Source organism: Vombatus ursinus, unplaced genomic scaffold (assembly GCF_900497805.2).
Source record: "Vombatus ursinus unplaced genomic scaffold, bare-nosed wombat genome assembly UNPS02014778.1, whole genome shotgun sequence".
NCBI classification, from domain to species: domain Eukaryota; kingdom Metazoa; phylum Chordata; class Mammalia; order Diprotodontia; family Vombatidae; genus Vombatus; species Vombatus ursinus.
The window spans coordinates 17371723-17396490 of NW_020954556.1; the positions used below are offsets into that span (position 1 = coordinate 17371723).

At 41.4% G+C, this 24768-nt stretch overlaps 1 protein-coding gene across 2 annotated transcripts in view; it reads left to right on the forward strand.

The window, feature by feature from the left end:
* Positions 1 to 24768, forward strand: part of ADD2 (adducin 2) — a 64431-nt gene that overhangs the window by 12410 nt on the left and 27253 nt on the right. For both annotated transcript variants that reach the window (XM_027865295.1, XM_027865296.1), the window contains exons 6-12: positions 2640 to 2789; positions 5006 to 5149; positions 8549 to 8647; positions 17599 to 17775; positions 21315 to 21572; positions 23351 to 23470; positions 24444 to 24533. In XM_027865295.1, the coding sequence (XP_027721096.1) occupies positions 2640 to 2789; positions 5006 to 5149; positions 8549 to 8647; positions 17599 to 17775; positions 21315 to 21572; positions 23351 to 23470; positions 24444 to 24533 (1038 nt within the window). The remainder of the gene's footprint in view (positions 1 to 2639; positions 2790 to 5005; positions 5150 to 8548; positions 8648 to 17598; positions 17776 to 21314; positions 21573 to 23350; positions 23471 to 24443; positions 24534 to 24768) is intronic.

The following is a 24768-nucleotide window of genomic DNA, read 5'->3' on the forward strand; positions in this document are numbered from 1 at the left end:
AGGATTGACTGGAGTAGAGAGAGACTCAAATCAGTTAATTATGTTATTTTTGAGTCAGAGAAACCAATCAGCAGCCTAATGCAATAATGTAGAGGTGAAGTGATGAAGGTAGTAGCATTGTCAGAGAAGGAGACAAATCTACGTCAGAGATGTTACAAAGGTAGAAATGACAGAACCTGATAACTGATTTGATATGGGGAGAGTGAGGAGCCCAGGGTGACTTCTAGTTTGTGAGCCTGGGCGACTGGGAGTTTGATGGTGCCCTCAACACTAACAGGAAAATCAGTAAGAAGAAAGGTTTGGTTAAAAAGATACTGAGCTTTGGATGTGTTAAGCTTAAGGTGTTTACAGGATATCCAAGTTGAGATGTCCAATAGGCAGTTACAAATACAAGACTGGAGGTCAGGAAAAAGTTTAGGACTGGACAAATTGATCTATGAATCATCTACATAGACATGATAATTGAATCCATGGTTGGTCACCCTCACTGAAATCTTGCCCTATTCCAGACCAAACTAGAAAAGACATTCTCAACCTCTGTAGTCCAAACTAAACTACCCTCCAACCCCCAGAGATAAAAACCTTTGAGTGCAGCCCAGTTCTAATCCAACCCCATAATTGTCAGCCATGTGCCCACTTTAGAAATGCAGAAGCCATGAGTTAACAAACTTGTTTATCATGTGAACACAAAGGGCCCTCTGTTTCACTGTCTGGGTTGTGGTCACCTCTTACCATTGAACAGGCAGGTTAATCAAGATTGTGTAATGCTGCTTCTCTGTCCAGATTGAACAAAGTCTCTAAAGGTTGCCAGAGAAATATCGGACTCTGAAAGAAAATTTGGATTCTGTTCAGTCCAAATTCCCATGTGACAGGAGCAGAGATGTCTCCTTGGGCCGCTACACTGCCGTAGCATCCATGCTCAGAATTTCAGTCTTGGCAGGAAATAGGGATCAGGTGTAGCATAGGGACAGCCCTTTACCTTTATGGACATTTCCTTCCATTTATCTTTCTCCTGTTTTAACTTTTGTGCTTCTCACTTCAACTTCTTCAACAATTTAAGATCACAAGATCACCAATGTGGAGGTAGAAGAGAAATGGGAAGCCATCTATCTCTCTTATTTTACAAATGTGAAACTAAAGTCTAGAAAGGTTAAATGATTTTCACAAAGCCACATAGGAAATCAGCGACAGAGACAGAATTTGAACCCAGGTTCAAACTACTTCCAAATTCACTGTTTTTTTCACCATACAACACTAACTCAGTTGACATCTGAGGTGACATCATCCGTTTAGGCATACTCATATAGAATTCTGGGAAATGTCATTTCCAAAAGAACATGACCTAATCCCAAAGAAAGAACTTGGTCCACTCTGGAACTTGGTACCATCTTCCATCTACAATCTTTTAAGGTTTATAAAGTACTTTCCTCACAACTCTGTAGAGTTGGGAAATAAAAAAATATATATTCAAAGACCTCAAGTAATATTGCAACATAGCAACACAAGAGGGCACTCAAATCAACATGCCTTACATTCTTAAGTTTTGTGATTTTCCCTGGGTACATATCCTTCCACCAATGCAGATTTCAGCCCCTCCACATTTCAATAGGACCAGTCTTCATCTGGTGTTGGGGCCAACATGATTCATCATCTAATGTCCAACTTTTTGATGATGAGCATCTCCTCACTTAGCTAGGCTAGTCCTCAGATGACAATCAATGAGCATTTATTAAATGTCTACTGTATACCAGAAACTGTGCTAGGGACTGGAGTTACAAAAACAAAAGAAAGGAAAAAGGTCCTACTCCCATCAAGGGAGACAACGTGTCCCTCTAGCAATATGTACCAAAGAAATACAAAGCAGATATAAAATAGGGAAGACTGGCACTATGCTGTTTTTGAGTCAGAGATCAGGTTGCAGATCAGGTTGTTTGCTCTGAGTTTTAAAGAAAATGAGAGATTCTTTGAGGTGATAAGGAGGAAGCATATTACACGCATAGTGGAGGTACAGCCAATACAAAAGGATGGAGATAGGAGATGACAGGTCATTGCACTCCAGTGGTAGACACATGCTCTGTTACTCAGCCCCTGCTAGAACTTTTTCCATGTTAGTAAGACCTGCCAAAGTCTCCCTCCCCTGAAAGAGATTTTTGGTTTTTTGTTGGTTTTTTTTTTTTTGGCTAGGCAATGGGGTTAAGTGACTTGCCTAGGGTCACACAGCTAGTAAGTGTCAAGTGTCTGAGGCCGGATTTGAACTCAGGTCCTCCTGACTCCAGGGCCAGTGCTCTATCCACTCCCTGAAAGAGTTTTTAAGAAATCAGGATCACCTCCTCCCAATTATGAGACATTGAAACAGAACAAGAATTCATTGAATTGGCAAATGTTGGCAAACCCTGAGTTAAAGGCACTGATGAGGAAAGATAAATTGCCAAGGGTAATTGGCAATCTACCTAATCTACCTAATAATCTACCTAGATAATCTACCTAATCAAGGGTAGACGTGGAGTAGTGTGTGTGTGTGTGTGTGTGTGTGTGTGTGTGCACATTTGTACATGTATATGTGGTTGCAGGAGTTATATGTGTGCACATGTGTCTTCCTTGCTGTCAGTGACCCTTCTCTGCTTTGCCCCGCTCCTCAGATCAAAGTGAATATCCTCGGTGAAGTGGTAGAGAAAGGCAGCAGCAACTTCCCAGTGGATCCCACAGGCTTCAGTCTGCATTCAGCCATTTATGCAGCCAGGCCTGACGTGAGGTGTATCATCCACCTGCATACCCCAGCCACAGCAGCGGTAAGTGGTTCATCAGTCTGCCTCTAGTCCCAATATAGCCTATCCACCAACCACCACATCCTTGCTGGACAGGTGTTTCCCTGAGGCCAGCAGTATAAAGTCACGAGTTCATCCTTTAAAATACTACTGGCCATTGTCATCTGGCCTGGAGACCCCAGAAAGATTTCCTGATACTTTGTTTGCCAGAGAAACTGAGCCAGCCAGACTGTGGTTCCATTCACTCAGCATGTGCTATGATCTTTGGCATCATTCGTGATCCTTGGCCACTAGCCCTATTTTCAGAGCCCAGGCTAAGGTCTGTCAGTTCAGGAACAAACAGAATTCTCAAAGTATGTCAGTCAGACAAATATTTATTAAGCCCCTGCTATATGCCAGACAGTGTGCTAAGTGCTGGGGACATAAGGAAAGTCTCAAAAACAATGTTTGCTCTCACGGAACTCACTGTCTGATATGGATCCCCATTCCCTAAATTGATCTCCAGGGTGCAGAGAAAATAAGGGATGGCAATGGTTTCTTGTCCCCTCTTCAACCATGATCAAATCAGTCAGTGGATCACACACCAACGGTATGCATCTTTGAATTATGTGGCAAAACTACTGCCCTTGAGGAGTTGACAGTCATCTTGCCTATGCCCCAGGACCCTAAACTTACATTTCTATGTTAGTAGCACCCTTGTCCCAATCATACAAACCTGACACTTTGGCATTATCCTGTCCATCCTTCTGGTGAAGTGTAAACTGCTTGAGGGAAGAGATTGTTTTATTTAGTTTTTCTTTGTATCCCTAGCACCTAGAATAATGCCTTCTATATGGTCTAAGGGTAGGAATTGGATTTATGATTGGTACAGGGAACTCCTAGTGGGGAATTTTCTCTACCAGTGAAGATCCTCACCTTCTCTACAATTTATTTATAGTCTTAGAAAGTGGCCTAGAGCACTGAGAAGTTAAGTGAGTTCCTTAGGGTCACATAACCAAGATGGGTGATAGGCAGAACAGTAAGCTTGAATATAGGATATGTTCGCTAGTTTTTACAAAATTCATTGAATTAGATTGGCTTGAATCAAGTTACTGTCTAGTAAAGGGAAAGAATCTAGTTTTCAATAGAAGGTAGGGGAACCCTGACAGTACCTGCCTTCCCATGCACTGTTTTGGGATTAGACTGAAAAAGATGGGAGAGAAGAAAAGAAGGGAGGGGAAGAGGTATACTCTGGTATAGACAGTACCTTCTCTGAAGTAAGGAAGTGAAATTAAAGATGTCAAAAGGACAGGAATTTCCCCTCCTCAAACAATAAAGATACGCTATCTGTGCTTATCAGAACTCAGTTCCGGGGCAAGGAATGAAGCCTTTTATCTCTTAGAAAAAAAATCCTCCCCAAGACCAGCCATATAAGGTCTCCTAGCTGCTCTGGATGGGACCTGGAGTGGACCTAGACCACTATGGGGGTAATTCATATTAATGGCAAGTGTCTATCACCCTCTCATTTAACTTTATGTCAGGCTATGAACCTTCTGGGTCCAAGTGGCTCTTTTTGGTCTGATGCTCCCTCCAACAAAGCTTATGATAACAAAATTTAAACCTCTGGGTTGGATACTGAAAATGAATGAGTTTTTATTATGTAAAATATGCACAGAACATAGAAAAATTGGAGGGAAGGAAGGGCGGAAGAGAATGAAAGGAAGGGAAGGAAGGAGGAAAGGGAGCAAGGGAGGAGAGGAAGGAGGGAAGGAAAGGAAAGAGGGAAGGGAGGAAAGAAAGAGAAGGGAGGGGAGAAAAGAAAGAAAGGAAGGAAGGAAAGCAAGGAAAATTCAGAGAAGGCAAAAAAGAAGGATGCTGTTATAACTTATCTTCATGTTTCCTGTAATGTATAGCCCCTCATTTTCATTGTAACATAGGGAGGTTATAATGGGGGTATTACTCTTATGTCTTGATGCATTTATAATGTGCATGTTATACATACATACACACACAAATATATAAAGGCTATACCACTAATAATGTAGCTTCTTGGACATTTTAGTTTCACCATGTCTGTCCTGTAAGCCAGTCCTAACACTGTGGGCCTCTATCCACTGTCACTTACATACCTTGAGACAACGTCGATATTCCCCGGGCCCTGGTTCCTCACACTAGTTCTAACCCTTTGTGTCAGAAGCAAGGGAAAATGGCAAAAATGGTAGCACACAGGATGATGACCATTTCATATTGTCTCACTAAAGGTGTCAGCCATGAAGTGGGGCCTCCTACCCATCTCCCATGATGCACTGCTGGTGGGGGACATGGTATACTATGACTTCAATGGAGAAATGGAAGAGGAAGCCGATCGGATCAATCTGCAGAAGTGCCTTGGACCCACCTGCAAGGTTTGGTTTGGGGCTACCGGCAGAAGGCTCTGGGGTGGGCCTTGTCACAGACTAGTGTTGTAGTTGCAATTGCATTTTAATGGTGGTATTAAGTGGGGAGGTAGTAAGCTTAGTGGGGAGAGAGTCCCATGCTGGAAATCAAGATTAGCCTCATTGTGTGACCTTGGACAACTTGCTTTTCCTTGGCTCGCCTATCAATAAACTGGTGATGAATATTACAGATTGTTCTTTGAGGGATTGTAGGGTCATGGAACCTCAGAGTTTGAAGGGTTAGCTGGTCCAATTCCATGCGAGATGGATGAATACCCCTCTCTACAAAATCTTTGACAAGAAGCTATGCGGTCTCTGCATGAACATATCCTGTGACAAGAAGCTCATTATCTCACCAGTGTGACTCTACTTACTGTTGTGTGACCTTGATCAAATCTCTTCTTTGGCTTAAGATCCCTTCCAATTTTAAATCTGATAGCCCAAGGCAGACAATTTCATTTCTAGATCACCTTCAGAAGTTAAATTCTGTATATTATGGTTATGATCAATAATCATATTAATAATAGTAACTAGCATTTTATAGTACTAAAATACTATAAAGATTTGCAAAATATTTTATAAACTTTTATCTCATTTTATCCTCACAACAACCTTGAGTTGCTGTTATTATGCTATCATTATCCTCATTTTGTTGTTGTTTAGTCGTTTTTAAGCTGTTTGACTCTTCATGACTCCATTTGGGGTTTTCTTGACAAAGATACTGTAGTGATTTGCCAGTTTCCTTCTCCAGCTCATTTTACAGATGAGAAAACTGAGGCAAACAGGGTTAAGTAACTTGACCAGGGTCATACAGCTAGTCAGTGTCTGAAGCTAGATTTGAACTCATGAAGATGAATCTTCCAAGCCCAGTGCTCTATGCACTGTACCACCTCGCTGCCCCCATCCTCATTTTGTAGATAGGAAATTGAAGTAAATAGAGATTAAGTGACTTATCCAAGATCACATAGCTAGTAAGTGTCTGAGGACAAATTTGAACTCAGGTCCTTCTAAATCCAGATGCAATGCTCTATCTACTATGCTACCTATTTGATTTCAGATATTGAGCCAATATCTTCCGCTTTGTGACTTTCATTCATTGTTCCTAGTTTTGTCCTCTGGGCCAAACAGAAAAAAAAATCTATCTCTTCCACATAACAGTTCTTCAAATACTTGAATGTTATAAAGATAATGGCTCCATAATAGAGGTTTTGCGTATTTATTTATACTTAATAAAACCTATGGCTCAGAGTCCTAGGCTTTTTGAATCAGAAACCAGGTAAAATAGTGCCAATACAAAGGAATCTGAGAGAGGTGTGTCTTGGTTTTTTTTTGGGGGGGGGAGGATGACCCAGAAAATAGCAATTATCACCCACATTACTTTCTTTTCACAAATCTATAAGCTTTTCATGTTCTTCACAAGTTATTTGAGTTGAGAAGAAGTAAGAGAAAAGAGTTAGCTTGGTACAATGGCAAGAACACTTACTCTGGAGTAACAGGACCCGGGTTCAATTTCTGTCTCTGATGTTTACTTCCTGTATTACCTTAAACAAATCACTTTAACTCCCTAGGTGTCAGTTTCCTAATCTATAAGCAGCCTGTATACAGAATAGACCAGAAGATACAAAGCTATTTGGCTCAATTTTAGTCACATATGCCAGCCACAAGATTTCTATGAATATCTGGGCAGAAATATTCAATCCCTCAGTGCTGCCCTCAGCGAGCAATACATTGGAATGTTGATGACAGTGGAGAAAAAGAGGAGATTATGATCTACCCCATTATATGATAGAGTGATGTGCAGTCTCTCTGCCTGATCTCATGACGGATGAAGAGCTCTAGGGAGGTCCTGGGTCGTAGGCATATTGAGGGAAATTTATCAAAGCAGGATATACTAGGCAGGTTATGTAGCAAGGATGACAGACTTTAAATGGACTGGAGAATTTATACACTGATTCCCACAGGTCCACAAAACTCAGTAGGTTGGGCCAGTGGTCTGGTTCTTTGGGCAGTTATGGAAAGAGTATGCTTTGTGAACTTCATAAATGTCAACCCTTTATAATTAATATAAATGTCAACTTATAATTAATTTTTATATCTGGTGAATCTGTACCCATTGAGCAACAGTCTATTTGAATGTAGATTGAATATTATAAAGTGGCGTGAGATTCTAACATCAATGAATGCTCTGAGATTTTGCGAGAAGGGAGCATTCATAATTATGTGCAACAGCCTTTGAAGGTCAGAAGGCACCAACTCTTTGACATCAGGGAGGAGAAAGGCAGACTCTTGCCAGAAGGAGAAAATGAAGGCATGTGTTTCAGCCCTGTTCAGGTGCATTGACACACCATTAGAACTGACAGAGGTTCTAGGCTGATGTTAATGCTTACATGGATTCACAAAATTAGGGTCAAGATCTGGAATTGGAAGATCTCTTGGACATCATATCACTTAAAGACAGAAAGGACCTCAGAGATCAACTACACCAACCCTTCATTTTACAGATGAAGAAACTAAGGCAACTTTTCCAAAGTCACACAGTTACTAAGTATGAGATCTGAGAATCAAATTCAAATCCTCAGATTCCAAATTCAGTGCTCTTTTTGCTAACCACATTAAGAAAACCACACAAGAGAAATTTGGAGTGGGGCAGGTTAGGAAGGGAAAGGACCTTGGTCCTAAGAGTCATGTTCTTGAAACAGGTCCATCTCTGGTTTTCCTTTTTCACTCTTGTCTGTCCTAAACATTCCTCCTGGAACCTCGATCCTTTGCTGCTCCAAAGCACAATCCATATTACTCTATATTGAGCAAACAGAGTTTCAGGCTGCCAAGATCAACAGTGACAATGTATATAATCATTTCGATTCATAGAGCTTAGCAATCATCTATTCCATCACTCTTCCCCACCACCATTTTACAGAAGAAAAAACTGAGTCCCAAAGAGCTTAAGAGATCTGACCATGGTTGCATAGCTAGTTAATGGCAAACCAAAGACTGGAACACAGGTCCTCATTTAGTGATCTTTCTGTTATAAAATATGCAATTTCCTCCAAAAAATTAGTTTTTAAAACCAGAAGACTCACCAAGTCCAAAGCCTCAGGCACTGCCCAGAGAAACCTGAGACATTAACCCTTGGTTTACTAAACATTTTGGTTTTTGTTGTATTTTAGGGTTTTTTCGGGAACTTTATTGTTGATAAAGGGGCTGTGGGCCAAGATAGGGTGGAAACAAATGAACAAGGGTTATTTGAGGCCTTTCAGTGGGAAAAGAAAGAAGCTGATAAAAAAAAATTTTAAATAAGATTTTGTTTTTTTTTCTTACAATGACTTTTGGGGAATTTGTAGTTTTAACTGTGTATATAATCTTCTGCAGATCCTGGTGCTAAGAAATCATGGCGTGGTTGCTCTGGGTGACACTGTTGAGGAAGCATTTTATAAGATCTTCCACCTACAGGCAGCTTGTGAGATACAGGTAAATGAATGGCCACTAGAAGTGGGCCCTGGGAGTGGGTTGTGATGGGTCCTGTCCTGACAAGACCAGAAAGTCCCATACTTATAGTCACTGCTGGGAGACAAAACAAATGGAGGGATTGTCTCCACATTCATGCGCTATATGGGAGGATATATCAATCAGTCGGTCAACAACATATACTGAGTACTATGTACCAGAAGCTGTGCTAGGCACTGGGAATACATAGACAAAAATGATACCATCCCTCCCCTCAAGGAGCTTACAGTCTATCAGAGGAGACAATATGTATACCTGTATATATGGTAAGTGTATATATATATATATATGCACGTAAATATATTCAGAATATATGCAAAATAAATAAAAGATAGTTTAGGGAGGGAAGGAACTAAAAGCTGGGAGAATCAAAGGAAGAGGGGGGAAAAGAATAATAAGCATTTATATGGTGCCAGATATGCGTCAGGCACTGTGCTAAGTGTGTTGCAAATCTTATCTCATTTGATCCTCACACCAACTTTGCAAGGTAGGTGCTATTCTAGCCTCATTTTACAGCTGGGGAAACTGAGGCAAACTGAGGCCAAGTGACTTACTCAGGATCACACAGCTAGTCAAAGTCTGAAGCTGGATTTCAACTCAAGTCTTTCTGACTCCAAGCCCAATACATTATCCATGTGTCACCTAGCTGCCCAAGAAAAGCTCCATGTGGAATGTAGTATTTGAGCTGGGTCCTGACAGAAACAAGGTATTCTAGAAAGGAGATGAGGGGGGATATGAAGAAGAAACAAGACAAGGGCACAGATAGGAAATGGAGTATGTTATCCAAGGAACAGCAAAAAGTCCAGTTTGGCTGAACCATAACGTAGAGTGTAGTAGAAAGAATACTGTAATTGGATTTTGAAAGTGGTTTTATTGTTTAATCATGTCTGACTCTATGTGACCCTATGGATTTTGTTCATGGGGTGTTCTTGGCAAAGGGACTGGAGTGGTTTACCATTTCCTTCTCCAATGTGTCCCCACTTTACAGATGAGGAACTGAGGCAAATATAAATGACTTGCCTAGGGTCACCCAGCTATTACGTGTCGGAGGCCAGATTTGAACTCAGATCTTCCTGATTCCAGGCCTGGTGATCTATCCACTGTATCAGCTAACTGCCCCATATGACAGAAAAGACCAGGTTCAAATCCTGTGACACTGGACATGTCATTTTTGTTTTGCCCTCAGCTTCCTTGACTATCAAATGAAGAGATTGGATAAAATGAACCCTAAGGTTCCTAGATTCTATAATTCTGAGAGGACAAAAAGTCAATAAGGCAATAGAGTCAGTCATTTTATCTGACTTCTCCTATTACCACATTAACTAGGTTTCCTTGATCAAATTAGCTAGCTATCAGCATGCTGAGCCCTCTAGAGGGTATCTGTAATAGTCATGATAGTTCACATTTATGTACTACTTTACATTTTACAAAGTATGTTCTATATAACATGTTTCATTTAAAAGATAAGGAAAGTGAGGCTCAATATGTGCTTTATAAAACTTAAAGTTTTATTTAAATGTGAATTATTGTTATATCATCCGCTCAAATCTTCTACCTTCATATCTATTGACTCCATCTACAACACCATAGTGTAGACAAGAAAAAAAAGTCCAGGAGCAAGGTGAAGGCAGTAGGGTCAGCCTGGAGCACTTGTGGGGTGCTGAGATGGGGAGGCCTCAGCACCTGAGGGAAGGATGAGAGCAATTAACCCAGACAGAAAGACCAGAAGGACCAAACAGAGAAGTCCTTAAAGTGGAGCTGGAGAAGAAGACAATGGAAAGGACCAGTAGCTTACAAGAGAAAAGGGGAGGGAAGGTGAAGGGGAAAAGAAAGAAAGCTGAAGGAGGGAGAGAGAGGGAAGAGAGAGGGAAGGAAGGAGGGAAAGAGGGAGAAAAGAGAGGGAAGGAGGGAGGGAGAGAGGGGGCAAAAGGGAAGGAGGGAGGGAAAAGCAAAGGGGGTGGGAAGGAAGGGAGAAGGAGACAGAGAATATCCCTGTGAAGGAGTGTCTGTGTATGAATGAGATAGGACTGGCACAAAATGTGTTAAAACATGGACAAGTGATTGGGGAAGGTGGTGGTCTGAATCTGTCTTTCGTATAATTTCATGAACTCTGTCAGAAGGCGTTCTAATGGCCTGTTGTGCCCTCTCCTGGTAGGTTCTGACATAGCAGCTCAAGTTAGAAATCAAATCCTTCATACTCTGGCCTCTTCAAATGCAGGCAATGCTCTCCCTGCTGGACAAAAATTTGCATTGCTTTCCCATTTTCCTGGTTCAAATGCTTGTTGCCCTGAGTTATTGTAATGAATAATCCATTAGTGGAACTAGCATATTGAAAATGGCGGCACTAAATACACAAAAATATTGGGAAAATGGCTACAGGAATTGTTAAAATAAATCAGTTCAATACACCGTTAAGTGCTTACGGGTGTGCTCATCACTGAGTTAGATGCTAGGGAGAGGCAACATTTAGATAAGAAACAGTCCCTGCCCTCATGGAGTTTGTTATTTAGTAGAGGGTAAAGGATGCAAACACAAATAACTATAATGCCCCATGACAAATGCATTAGAGAGGTACAGAGGGCTATATTAGTTCTAAAGAGATAAAGTTATTGAAAGGACATTCTTTTGTGAGCTATAAAGCACTATATAAACCAGTCATTCCACGCTAAAGCATTAAACCTTTATTATTATTGTCATTGTTGTTGTTGTATTAGGGAGAAAGGAACAGAACAGGGGAAAGGAAAAGAATAAAGTCTAGATTAAAGGGATTACTATTCATTTTGACATTGAAAAGCCAATGTGCCAATTATTTAACAATAACAACAACAATAATGATAAAAATAACTTACCTTTATATAGTACTTTATAATTTACAAAACAACATCCTGCCAATAACCTTATGAGGAAGAGGGTACAATTATTATCTCCATCTTACAGATGAGAAAACTGAGTCCAGGGAGCCGGCAGAGCCCAGAATTCAAACTTAAGATTTCTGACTCCCAGCCCAGCACTGTTTCCACCACACTGTGCTAGTTTTAAAAGGTGTGAAGTAACAGTGAGATTCCCGTGCACTCTGGGTGTCATTTGAACATCCATGGTTCAACACTTTTGGCAAGAGAACTGAGGCAACACTGGTTCCTGCAGTGGTTCCCACTCTCTGCCTCCGTGACCATATGAACCACGCCAGCCCTGTTACCATCAACTGTAGTGGCTTGAGGTTATCAAAACATCACTTATCATTTCTTCTGAGGGCCGTGTTTCCCTGCTTTAGATCAGCCCAGGGCTAAAAGAAAGTGGGTCATCCCCCAACAGTGGCTGGCAGCTTCCTGAGCCATCTGCAGGCAGGCAGAGAGAAACACGGGCAGTCCTTGCCTCCATCTGCCACCCAGACCCATGAGGATACTGAGAGTGAGGAGAGCGGTGGCACTGCAAAAGTGTGGGCAGCTCTAATTATCCTCATTCATTCATTAATATGTATAATATATATAACAAAATACACGTGTGTATGTATACATACATATGTATATATGTGTATATCTATCTGTCTGGGGCCTGCTCCATGTGATCCTTGCCAGTAATACAAAGAAAAATATGATACAGTCTTTGCTCTCAAGAAGTTTCTAATCTATTGGTGGGAGAAGACGTGGTCACAAATATTGAAGGGGGTGGAGTGAGGGAGGGAAGGAAGGAAGAAAGAAATGAAGAAAGGAAGGGAAAGGAGAAAAGGAAGGGGAGGAGGGGAGGAAAGAAGAAAAAATAGAGGGAAGGAGGAAAGGAAGAAAAGAAGGAAGGAAGGAAGAAAAAAAGGAAAAGTTTGGCAAGATGACAAGTGTTAGAGGAAACACAATCACTGTCCGAAGAATTAAGACTTAACATGCTTGGCCCTGGGGCAAAGGACAAGGAGCGATGGGTAGCAGCTGCAGAAGCAGATTTGGGTTTCATGTAAGGAAAATCCTCCTTAGAACGAAATGAAAGCTATTCCCAAAATGGAATGGGCAGCCTCACGGGATTGCGATGTTGCTGTCACCAGAGACCTTCAAGCAGAGTCTGACTGAACACCTGCTCAAGCGGCAGAGGGTTCAAGCCCACGTAGGCCCTGAACTAGATTATCTTTGGATTCCCTTATAACTCTGAGATTCTGTGATTTGAGAGGAGAGACAGCACTCTTAGCTGGGTGGGCTGTTCATAAAGAAGGGGACTTATGTTCAGCTGTTTCATTTGCCATTCAGTCTTCAACCGATCATTGCATGTCTTGGACTTGGTATTTGTAAGCCCTAGTGTACCTAGTGTAGTGCCTGGCACGTAGTCTGTGCTTAACTGATTGCTGATTAATAGGTGAGGCACTACTGTGCCAGGTGGCTTCCCTCTGCCCACTCGAAATCACCAAGTAATACCTATAGGCAAGGGTATATAGATAAATATTTAGCTGACTCCCTGGGGAGGGAGGGAAAATGTATGTAGTACCCAATTTTATGTTTAATCTCCATTACTAACATTTTCTCCATTACTTTGTTAAGCCTAGTCAATCAACAAAACAATAAATCAAGCCCTAATTTTTAGCATTTGACAATTCAGAGTAAGTAAATGCTCACTTTGAAAATTTAACAATCATCTTTTGGGCCAGACCTATGGGTATGCTTGCAGGGGAAGAGCCCTCCAGCCCAATCTCTTCCCCATTGCTCAGGGGCATTTCAGTCTGGTATTTCAACAGTCCAAAAGCAAGGGAGTGTTTGGAAAAAAAAGCAAAAACAAAAACAAAAGGAGGCCCCATAATGACCACTGACAATGCTAGGTCTGTAATCAACTGGATGATTTCAATTAACATGTTTAGGCCTCTAGTGGGCAGACTCTATTACTTAAGTCTTTGTGCCTAGTAATAATATCCATAAAGGATTTCTAATCCTTGTCTTCAAAAATTCCAAAGGTTATCAAATGGATGAGGAAGAACTGGCCACATTTTGTGTAGCTCCAAAGGGTTAAAATAGGAGCAAAAGGTAAAATTTATAAGGGAGTGAGTTTTGACTCAGTTTGGTTTGGCTATAAATGGGCATAAATAAGCCGATTCACGCGGCAGTGAGGTCTCCACTACTAGAATGTTCAAGGAGAGGTAGATGACCGCCGGTCAGGGATATCATTAAGACAATTTCTCAATTGCGTTGAAGTTGAACTAAATGAAATATAAGGGCTCTTCTAATGCTGAGATTCTAGTACTCTTGACTGTGAGAGTCTGTGAACTAGCTTCTCGTTGACTCAGCTAATGACTCAGCCTCTGACATTTTATTTCAGGCACTCAGGGAAGCTAATAACACAAGACTAGCAATTGATATTCAGGAAATAAAAACTCTGTTTGCAAAGGCTGGGTTGAGAAAGCCCAAGTCTATCAAGCAGAGTGTCTAGAACCCAGCTTTCACTCTGACTTGCTAAGTAATTTGAACATCCCCATCCAGTTTCTATACAATATGTAACACTTAGGGCAATCCCACTCACCTGTGCCCCTTTCCTCTAGAAAAAAGTACTCCATGGGTCCACATTCAGTGAGCAGTATAATGGAAAGAATGCTGGGTTTGGACTCAGGACACCCGGGGTCAGATGCTGGTTTTGTCATGCATTACCTGTATGATCTTTGGCAAATCATGTAATCTCTTTGGGCCCTGGTTTCCTCATTTGTAAAATAAACAAGTTGGATTAGACAATCTTTAAAATTTCAAAACCACAGTTTACATTTCTCTGCCAAATGTGTTTACTTTTATTAATTAGCCAGAGGACACCCAGCTTATAAAAGCAAAGACATTTAATGAAACAGCATAATAAGAAAATTAGAAATAAAATATTTCCTCCATAAAATTGAGATAGTCCTGTCACAAATATAGGCACCATATAGGACGACTGGACTACCCTAGGGAATGTGCATGGAGTGCACACACGAAGAAGACGGTCTTGGCACATGTATGGAAGGGAACATACATGGCCAGGGAGGATACTTGGAGGGACGGTTCATGCCAATGAACCTATGGGTATGCTTGCAGGGGAAGAGCCTTATGCAAGCGCATAAGCGTCTTCTGGTCACGTCTCATTGCTCCTGCTGGGCCTGTTCACTCCTAGTTACTGCTTGACGCTCAGCCTGCTCCTCACTGGGTATTACATCTCATTGTGACTGTGCCGTGCTGTTCTCTCCATCTTTGTCTCTGCCTCTGACTCTGCCTTCCTCTCTCTCTTCTCTCTCTTTCTCACTTTTTTCCCTTTTGTTCTCTCCCATCTCCTCTCTACCCCTTTTCTCTCCTCTCTTCCTCTCTCCTCAAATTCTTCTTGCTACTCCCACCTACTCAACCAGTGGTGTGCTGGTATGTTTAACATCTGGCTCTCACAAACATACTTTGAAGTTTAATCTGCATTATTAAAATTTTCTCCATCACTTCCTTAAGTCTAGGATAATTACAGCTTTTGCCAAAAACTGCTCACACTGAAAATTTCATAAGGTGTTCTCTTGAATCAGAGCTGGCTCAGTCACACCTCTGCCCCTCAACGGGAGTCCCCACCTGAGGTGCCACTCCTTCCACGTAAGAGGAGTCATATTTATTGTCTCTCTTTTAACTTCGATTACTGAACCTGTTTTGGCTCTTTTAGTAAGAAAGGTATCTTCTTCAAAATACAGTCTCAGGTTAGGACTCCAAATGGAAAGGGTTATGACAGCTCCCATAGTCTTGCCTCCAGTGACCAAGCTCTGAAGGAATACAGACTGCTAATTAGAGCCCTTAGGCGTTTAAATTGTCCTTAAATCTACTTTCTCCAGCTAGTCTTGAGGTAGAAAGTCTTTATAACTCATTTAATTTCTGATTGCCAACTTATATCCCCTTCAAATTATTTCAGGAGCAACCTTCCAACAAACCACAAAGGACTTTGTGGGTAGAAGGCACCACAATTTTCCTTAGCCTCCCAATATCCATTGGTTGTCCCAGGCAAATAACGAGAGAAGGCAAGAACAACAAGAAGAAGGCAGATGTAGCTTCTACGAGGCATCCTTTCCCACTACAACCTCCCCCCTAAAATTCCTGCCTTTACTGTGGATATGTGGCCAAAGCCTTCTGGACTTTGAGCCGCAGTGTAGTCTTGCCCCAGTGAAAAATCTGCAATCCTTGCAAATTATTTTTTTAATGTATCAAGATATTTGCTTTCATGCAAATAAAGGGATCAAGAAGTAATTTTTTTTGAAAAGGACAAAGTGGAGCCATTATGAGGCACTTTAATGCTTTATTTCCAGTTCTTGCCTTAATTATGTATAGGTGGCCAGCAACAAAACTCTTAGGCTTCGATCCTCCCCACACATATAATTGGGTTGCCTTGTAAAGGACGAAGTCCCCAGCACTGGAAATTCATTACAGACAGAATTCTGACTTTGTTTAAGTAAAGTCAGAATGGCCGCTGTCAGAGGCATTAAGAAGGGAAATGTCCAGTGGGTAAGAGTTTAGACTAGATACACTTCCAGCCTTAAATTCTGCAATACTGTGATGCTATGATTCTATGATTCTATTTTGTGTGTGTGTGTGAGGCAATCGGGGTTAAGTGACTTGCCCAAGGTCGCACAGCTAGTACAAGTCAAGTGTTTGGTCTGAGGCCGGATTTGAACTCAGGTCCTCCTGACTTCAGGGCCAGTGCTCTATCCACTGCGCCACCTAGCTGTCCCTCTATGATTCTATTTTATTGGCTATAGAAACAACTTGTTCAAGTGTAAGTGGCATTTCCCCTTGGATCAGCATCTTATCCAAGCAATAGACCCTAGAACTATGAAAGAAATATCCTATATCCTGACTTTAGTGGTGGCAGGGCAAGATAGCTGTCTTTAAGTATATTAAGTGTATCCTATAAAAGAAATTAGATTTGTTCTGTTTGGTTCCAGAGGACAGCAGGATCAAAGGATAGAAACAGCAGAGACACATTGAAATGATACAAGGAAAAACTGCCAACAATTGGAGCTATATAAGCACAGAATTATAGGGCTGCCAGGTGGCACAGTGGAGAGAATGCTGGGCCTGGAGTCAGGAAGACCCGAGTTCAAATGTGGCTTCAGACACTTCAGACCCTGGGCAAGTCACTTAACCCTGTTTGCCTCAGTTTCCTCATCTGTAGAATGAGTGGGAGAAGAAAATGGCAAACCACTCCAGTGGGGGGCGTGTTTGTGTGTGTGTGTGTGTGTGTGTGTGTGTGTGTGTGTGTGTCTTGTTTGTATGTAGTTGTTTATATTTTCTCTCCCCAATTAGACTGTGAATTCCTTGAGGGCAGGGACTATTTTTGCCTTTCTTGTATCCCTAAGACAATGGCTATACATAGTAGGCACTTAATAAATGCTTGTCAACATGTTAACTTGACTTAGGGTGTCTTGCTGTTTCAGTCAAGCCGGCTTTCCTGCCTCATAGATGTTATATGGTTGGGTTGGCTGACCGTTTCTTTACAAGAGTTTCTCCCTTGGATAATGGTTGTGGGGGATGGGCTGGAAGCAGGACCAGTGCCCTGGGAGATGCTGCTAGTCCCTTAATAAATATTTAGTAATTTGTAATTTGGCTCTGATGATGTGATTATCTCGTTTTATTCCAACTTTATGTATGGAAAAGGGAAAAAGTCAGGTGGCTCAGGAAGGTTGCTTGAGACCCAGACACTTCTCGAAAGGAACGCTGGACCAGAAATCAGGATGCCTAGGTTCAAATTCCACTTCTAAAACTTATTATCTGGATGACTATAGGCAAGGCAATTAAACTCTCTTGAGCCATCGTTTTCTCACCTGCAAAATGGGGTTAAAATACTTGCACTATTTTTAACCCCACAGGCTTGTTATAGACAAAGGGCTATGTAAACTTTTAAGTGCCAAGATACATCTTATTATTTATCCCCAAATACTTATATATGTTTTCCCTTTGTTCTAGGTATCTGCTCTGTCCAGTGCTGGAGGGTCTGAGAACCTCATCCTGCTGGAGCGAGAGAAGCATCGGCCCCATGAGGTGGGGTCAGTGCGATGGGCTGGGAGCACTTTTGGACCCATGCAGAAGAGTCGGCTGGGGGAGCATGAGTTTGAGGCTCTCATGAGGATGCTGGATAATCTGGTAAGTCTGTGGCCAGAGCCACTTCTTCCGTAGGCCTTTGCCAGCCAGGGCACCAACACTTGCTTACGTAAGGATTTGATAGGACAACATTGGCATTACTAAGAGTATAGAAGACTTCATTAGTCTGGACCCCACTAACTTATGTTTCAATATTTCCACATTTTGTTGATGTGGATATTGTCTCCACTGGTACTATTGAAACCTCTCCATGGCTTCTCATTCTGTGCAGTTCTTGTCCTTGTTTCTTCCATTGGTCCTCCATATGAAACCTACCCACAGGGTTGGAAGCCTTTTTTTATGATAGGCACCCTAATGTGTACCAGCAAAGCACTAAATTAACTATTTATCTTTTATCCTTCATTCTCACCATGTGATTGGCTCAACTTCCTTTGTGTTCATGCTCCTTTAATGATTACCCTTCTGCTACTTCTGAGCAAACCATGAAATTAATTTGCAATTTGCAATTCAGAGGGCATTAGGGTTGAAGTTCATCTGGACCAATTGACTGGATCTTCCTGACCAAGAACTACTTATTCCCAGTGGACCTACCTCCCTTGATTCTAGATTTCCTTCCTTCTAGTTCCTGGTGGCCTCCTGGTTTCAGCCATCATAGTCAGAATTGTAGAATACATGCCTTCTGACTCCCAATCCCTTTTATCATCATGAAGGTAGATAAGGGAGCCCACATTAAATGTCTTGGGTTAGAAGAGAGATCATCCAGTGAAAGTGAAGGTAGGGAGAGTAGGAAATCATTGGCTAATTAAGAAGACAGGATAAAATCTTAAATAGCCCTGTGTAGAAATCAGACAAAGGAAGTCACAGAATCATAGGATTTAGGTCAAAAAAGAACCATAGAGAACATCTAGTCAGATCTCTTATTTAACAGATGATAAAACTGATGTCCAGAGTAGTGAAATGACTTTCCCAGGTTACAGAGGTAATACATGTCACAGACAGTCACTCACTGTCATTTATACCCTGTGCTCTATGTTCTTTTGTTTACCCAGAGCTCTCCCCACCACTGCAGAAACTACAGTGGACTAAAAAAATGGCCTTTCCGCTATTCTGCATGATACAGAATCTGACTAGGCTTCTTCTCGTCACGGCTCCTGATTACTTGTTGTATAGGATGGTGTGCTAGCATCCAGACTCCCACACGTCATTCTTCAGGGCTCCCAGTTTAATAGAGCTAGGTCCAGCCATCCCCTTTTGTCTTCCTCTCCCTCCCTCCCGTCCTATTTTTCCAACCCTACTCTATATAAACTAATTCTATAAAGAAACTCCTCACTTTGTATGTACCCTAATTTCTTTTGTAAACACAAGATACATCTCAAGCTTCTTTTCAGGCACTTGAGGGCTAGTTTCTTCCCACCCTTTCACCCTGCTCTAATATGACCATAGACAGTACATCCCAATGTTTTTTATGGGTCTAAAGAAGAACTGGTAGCTATGAGCAGCAACATGCTCCCTTTAACCTCCTCTTGCTAGCATCTCATTCCCAGCTTTGAATGCTAAGTGGCAGATCTAGTATTCAAACTCAGGTCCTCTGATTTCTATAGCATCTCGTGATTCAGAACAGCCTTGCAAGCCAAATTGTAGCTGTAAGATACAGCCAATAATAATAATTCCACTTAATTCAACAAACTTGTATTAAACATCTTTTACTTACAAGACTCTATGAGATATGTAGATGAAAAATGATGTAGTTCCTGCCCTCAAAAAGCTTACATTCCAATATGGCATATATGCAAATAAATACATAAATAAATAAAGGCACTTGATCTGAGCTTTGAAGGAAGAGGTTTTCAAATGTGGAAATGTAGAGGGAGTGTATCCCAAGTATATGGAATAGACTGTGGGAATTCATGTATGTAGAAAAGGACAAGGCAAGATCAAGAAATACCTTGTATAGAATGGCTTAAAAAGTGGATTATATAAAGAAAGATAAGACTAGAAAAGCAGGTTGGAGCTGGGTTTTGGAAGACCTTGAATGCCAAAAGAAAAAACTTGTACTTTATCCTTTAGGCCTATGTGGATAGCCTGTTTCAAGCAAGGTCCTTTGGATACAGTGGGACTACAAATAGGGTCTGGTTTCCAAATTCATTCTCAAGCCACAAACAACCCTTTGGGAAGCTGGAGTAAAATACATTTACTTTATTCAATTAAAGTTTGCTAAAGCAATTTTGAGCATCATAATAATTTTAGCCAGACAATTAGATTTATGGAAATCTGTAACAAAAAAAACACTATGGGATAACTAAAAGTACAAAAACTTACTATGTTTTTAAAATTCATAGCAACAAAGTAATAATATAAGCAAGAAAATGACAGTGTTTAACATAGTGGCTGGCGCATAGTATGTGCTTAACGTTTATTGAATTGACTCTATATCATCCTAAAAGAAAGATAAACACAGTCACATCTTAGTGTTTTTTTTAAATCATGCCCTGATTTTAGAAATAAATTTTAAAATCTGATATATATTAAATCCCTGTATTAGTTCCATAATAGGCTCATTGTGGCTGTCAACACTCCACCTGATAAAATCATGCACCATTAGTTTTTGCATATGTTGACAATTTTTGTTATTTAGTCGTTTTCAGTCATGTCTGATGCTTCATGACCCATTTGGGGCTTTCTTGGCAAAGATATTGGAGTGATTTGCCATTTCCTTCTCCAGTTTATTTTACAGATGAAGAAATTGAGGCAAACAGGATGAAATAACTTGTCCAGGGTCTGAGGCCCTGACTCCACAAGGCAGGTAGGTGGCACAGTAGATAGAATGCTGGGCCTAGAGTCAGGAAGACCTGAATTCCAATCCAGTCTCAGACCCTGGACAAGTCACTTTACCCTGTTTGCCTCAGTTTCCTCATCTGTAAAAGAAGCTGGAGAAGGAAATGGCCAAGAACACCCCAAATGGGGTCAAGCAGAGTTGGACATTACTGAAATGATTGAATAACTATTTCCTGACTTCAGGCCCTGCACTTTATCTACTGTGTAACTTAGCTGCCCTATGCTGACATTATTCTAGCCCTGGTTTTAATCTGAATTCTACAAACTTGCCTAGGTCCCACAGTCCACGAGCCCCCATAATCAGTGTGTCCTTATATACCTGGCTCCCATCTTGTACCAGATGCTGTGACTTTGTTTCATATGTTGATATTTTGCTAGGTCTGACATTTTCAAATGCTAAGCATCAGTTCTCAAAAGGGACAGTCATGTGTCAATGACTGGCTATCAGATTCTCAGGCTCTAGAATTACAAGGTCCAGTGAAGTGACTTCTCTAGTAGTGTAGTAAAAATGGCACCATACAGTTGGGTGATAACATTGCTCAAGGGATGGATGCAATGGTGCAGGATGTAAGGAAGCATTACACATCCACAGCAGTGCTATGGTGTGTGTATATTCCCATGGAATGAGTACTATACACAATTATATTCAATACATTAGGCACTCATTATATTTGCTGGAGAAGGTGCAAGGTGGCATGTGTTCACTCAAACCCTAATTTTTCCTTTTACTCCTTTTTTCTTCTTAGGGTTACCGAACAGGCTACACCTATCGATATCCTTTTGTCCAAGAGAAGGCAAAGCACAAAAGTGAGGTTGAGATCCCAGCCACAGTCACGGCTTTTGTTTTTGAAGAGGATGGAGCCCCCATCTCCACTCTGAGGCAACATGCTCAGAAACAGCAGAAGGAGAAGACCCGTTGGCTGAACAGTCCCAACACATACCTTCGGGTCAATGTGGCAGATGAGGTCCAGAGAAACACGAGCAGTCCTCGGACAAAAACAACAGTAAGAGTGGAAAAGGGAGGGTAGTTTTTACTTGCTTAACCACAAAAAGTACTGCTGACCAGGTACCTGACCCTATTCATTGATGAGGTTGGAGGCTGGCAGTCCCATACTTGCCCTAGAAATTATTTGAGCCAATATCAGATTGTACCAAACACTCTTGGTTCATAAGCTCACTAACATTATCAAAGAGCTGGCCACATCTGTCCCCTAGCTTGCCTCTTTTGTAGATAGTAGTCCCCATCCAGTTAGTCTATGACCATGACCTATATGGATTTATCTCTTTTAGTTTATTGGCTCAGAATTCATCCACTGGTGCTCGCTACCCTTGTTTCCGAGTTTCAGTAGACCTCAATGGACATGTGAACAGGGCATAAAGGAGCTGAGCACAAAAACACTTTACTTATACCCCATAGAAGTAAAATAAATAAATTAAATAACTTTTGTACAACCTCTATGCCTATGGCCTTTCTCTGACCTAGATAGCCTTTAACTGGGCTATTTGTCTCAGACCTAGGGGCATAGGTCAGGTGCTTAGATTCAGACCTTTCATCAGGTACTCACACTAGGAGCTAGCAACCATCCTCCCATTGCTTTTCCACTTACAACTTTGAGTAGGGTCAACATCCAATCAGTTGAAGGAACTTGGGACCTTGAAAGCTGATTCTCCCTCCATCTTCCCTTTTCTGATCATTCTCCTGTCACTGGTTAGGATCTCCAATCCTGCCTTCCAATTGCCTCCTCAGGCACTTGGCTCATTGGCCAGTCTTCTTATATCTTGTATCACCCCACCCCCAACATATTCTGCAATTCAGTGGCACCAACTTCCCTGATATTCCTTGCACAAGGCAATCCATCTCCTGACTCCAGGTATTTTCACTGGCCTAAGTAAAGTTCCAGGCCTGGAATTCTCTACCTCCTAATCTCTCCCTCTACATCCCTGGCTTCCTTCAAATAGCAGTAAAATAAAAGTAAAATATCACCTCCTAGATGAACCTTTCCTGATCCCCCTTAATTCTATTCCCTTCTGCTGATTATCTCCAATTTGTCCTGTAGATAGCTTTTGTCATTAGACTGTAAGCTCCTTGAGGGCAGTGCCTGTCTTTTGCCTTTGTATTCCCAGCACCCCAGGCACATAGTAGCCACTTAATAAATGTTTACTGACTGACTGGCTGGCTGGAATGTATAGGACCCATCACTCCTTTATTATTTGTTCATCAGTAAAGAAGTAACGGAATGGTCTTACGATTAGTTCCAGGGATGAAGAGTTTCCTCCCATGCCTGCCTTTCTTCATTATTGTCCTTGAATTCTCCATGCCTTCCCTGACTTAAGTCACTTTTTCCCCTGGTGATGACTTCCTGACTAGTTGGTTCTTTTCCAGTTATAAATGTTGAGGCCCACAACAATCCTGTTGTGGTATTTCCTGTAGGGCAAAGCTCTACAAGTGTTATTGTCTCATTTTACAGATGAGAAAAATGAGATTCATTGTGGCTAAATAACTTGCCTCTGGTCACATAGCTGGTAGCTCTTCCGGACTCCAAGGGTGCAAGCTCTCTAGACAGTATCCTATGCTACCTCCTGCGTGCTTATGACACTGAAAATAGGTCTATAGGCAATCATCATCACTCAGACCAGAAGTGACAGACCTAAAAAGAAGCCCAGGGAGAGACAGTGGTATTGACCACCTCTGAAGGACAAACGGATTGTAGATTTCTTGGAATGCTAGCTTTCTGAGCATCCTTATTCTTTTGCTAACCTTGTCTGTGTTGTATTTGGTCAGTGGATGAAAGCAGATGAGGTAGACAAGTCTAGCAGTGGAATGCCAATTCGAATCGAAAATCCAAACCAATTTGTGCCTCTCTATACGGACCCCCAGGAAGTGCTGGAAATGCGAAACAAGGTAAAGTGATGCCTGGTTACCTCCTCTGTTCATGTCTCACTTGGTGTTATTTCAGGACTCACAGTTGTGGTCTTCAGGATGAACCTGAATCCCTGATGCCATAGATTCTTCATGAAGTAAAGATGTCTGAGAAAATGAATGCAAATTGAATTTCTATAAATCACATTTTATTGTGTCATTGGCATATGTTATGATTTCATAAATGACTTGTCTTCATTTTTTTCACTCTGTGCCTCACATCTCAATAGCTCTGGTCTTCAATAGTATTTCTTGAACTGTTTGGGTAAAAGGCTGCTTTGCTAGGACCAGAGACCCCCTCACCCCCACTACAGAGAATCTACCCACCTGTTCCCGTTTGGCATCTTGCTTCTCAAATCTCAGTTCAGGAATATTGCAAAATACTTCTCATCATAATTAAGTGATTAATTTATCTTGAAAACCAAAATAGATATTATCTAATAAATACAACATTCATTTATCCATTCATTTAACAAGCATTTATTAGGCATCTACTGTGTAAAGAAAATTGTATTTGTTAGGTAAAAAAAATTAGGACACAGTCCCTGCCCTCATAGAGCTTATGATTTAAGGTGGAGAAGATATATAAGGCATGGGGAAAAGGAGAATTAAGGTCATATTGGGGGTAGGAAAAAGTAAGAGCATAGACTAGCTTCAGTAGACTGTAGGGCATATAAAGGAGACTAATATGAAATAAGGCAGGAAAGAAACAAGGGTGTCAGATTATGGAGGGCTTAGAATTCCAGGCAAAGTAGTTCTAATACATTATGTTAGAAACTACAAGAGACAAACTCAGAGACCAGCTACAGGACCTTCAAGGACCACATATCTCTCGACCACATTGCAGAACCACTACCTAAAACCAATTATGTATCAGGAATGGCATCTTCTAAAGGGTCTATCATCCCACCATGGTGAACTAACAGCTGGCTCTCCCTTTTCTTTCCCTTTTCAGATTCGGGAGCAAAATCGTCAAGATGTGAAGTCAGCAGGTCCTCAGTCCCAGCTGTTGGCTAGTGTCATAGCAGAGAAGAGCAGGAGTCCGGTCAGCAACCAAAATTCCTTTCTGAAGTGGAAACATTTTTCTTCCATTCTGTTGGTTATAGCTTTTTGTGAGAGAACAAAAAATTGTGGGATAGAGGGAGGGAGTAGGGAGTATCAGGTCTCCTAACTCAGGAATTTAGATTTTTATAACTAGAAGGGGCATCAGAGGTTATGTACTCTGACCTCCTCATCAGCCAATCAATCAACAAGCATTTATTGTGTTCCTATTATGTACC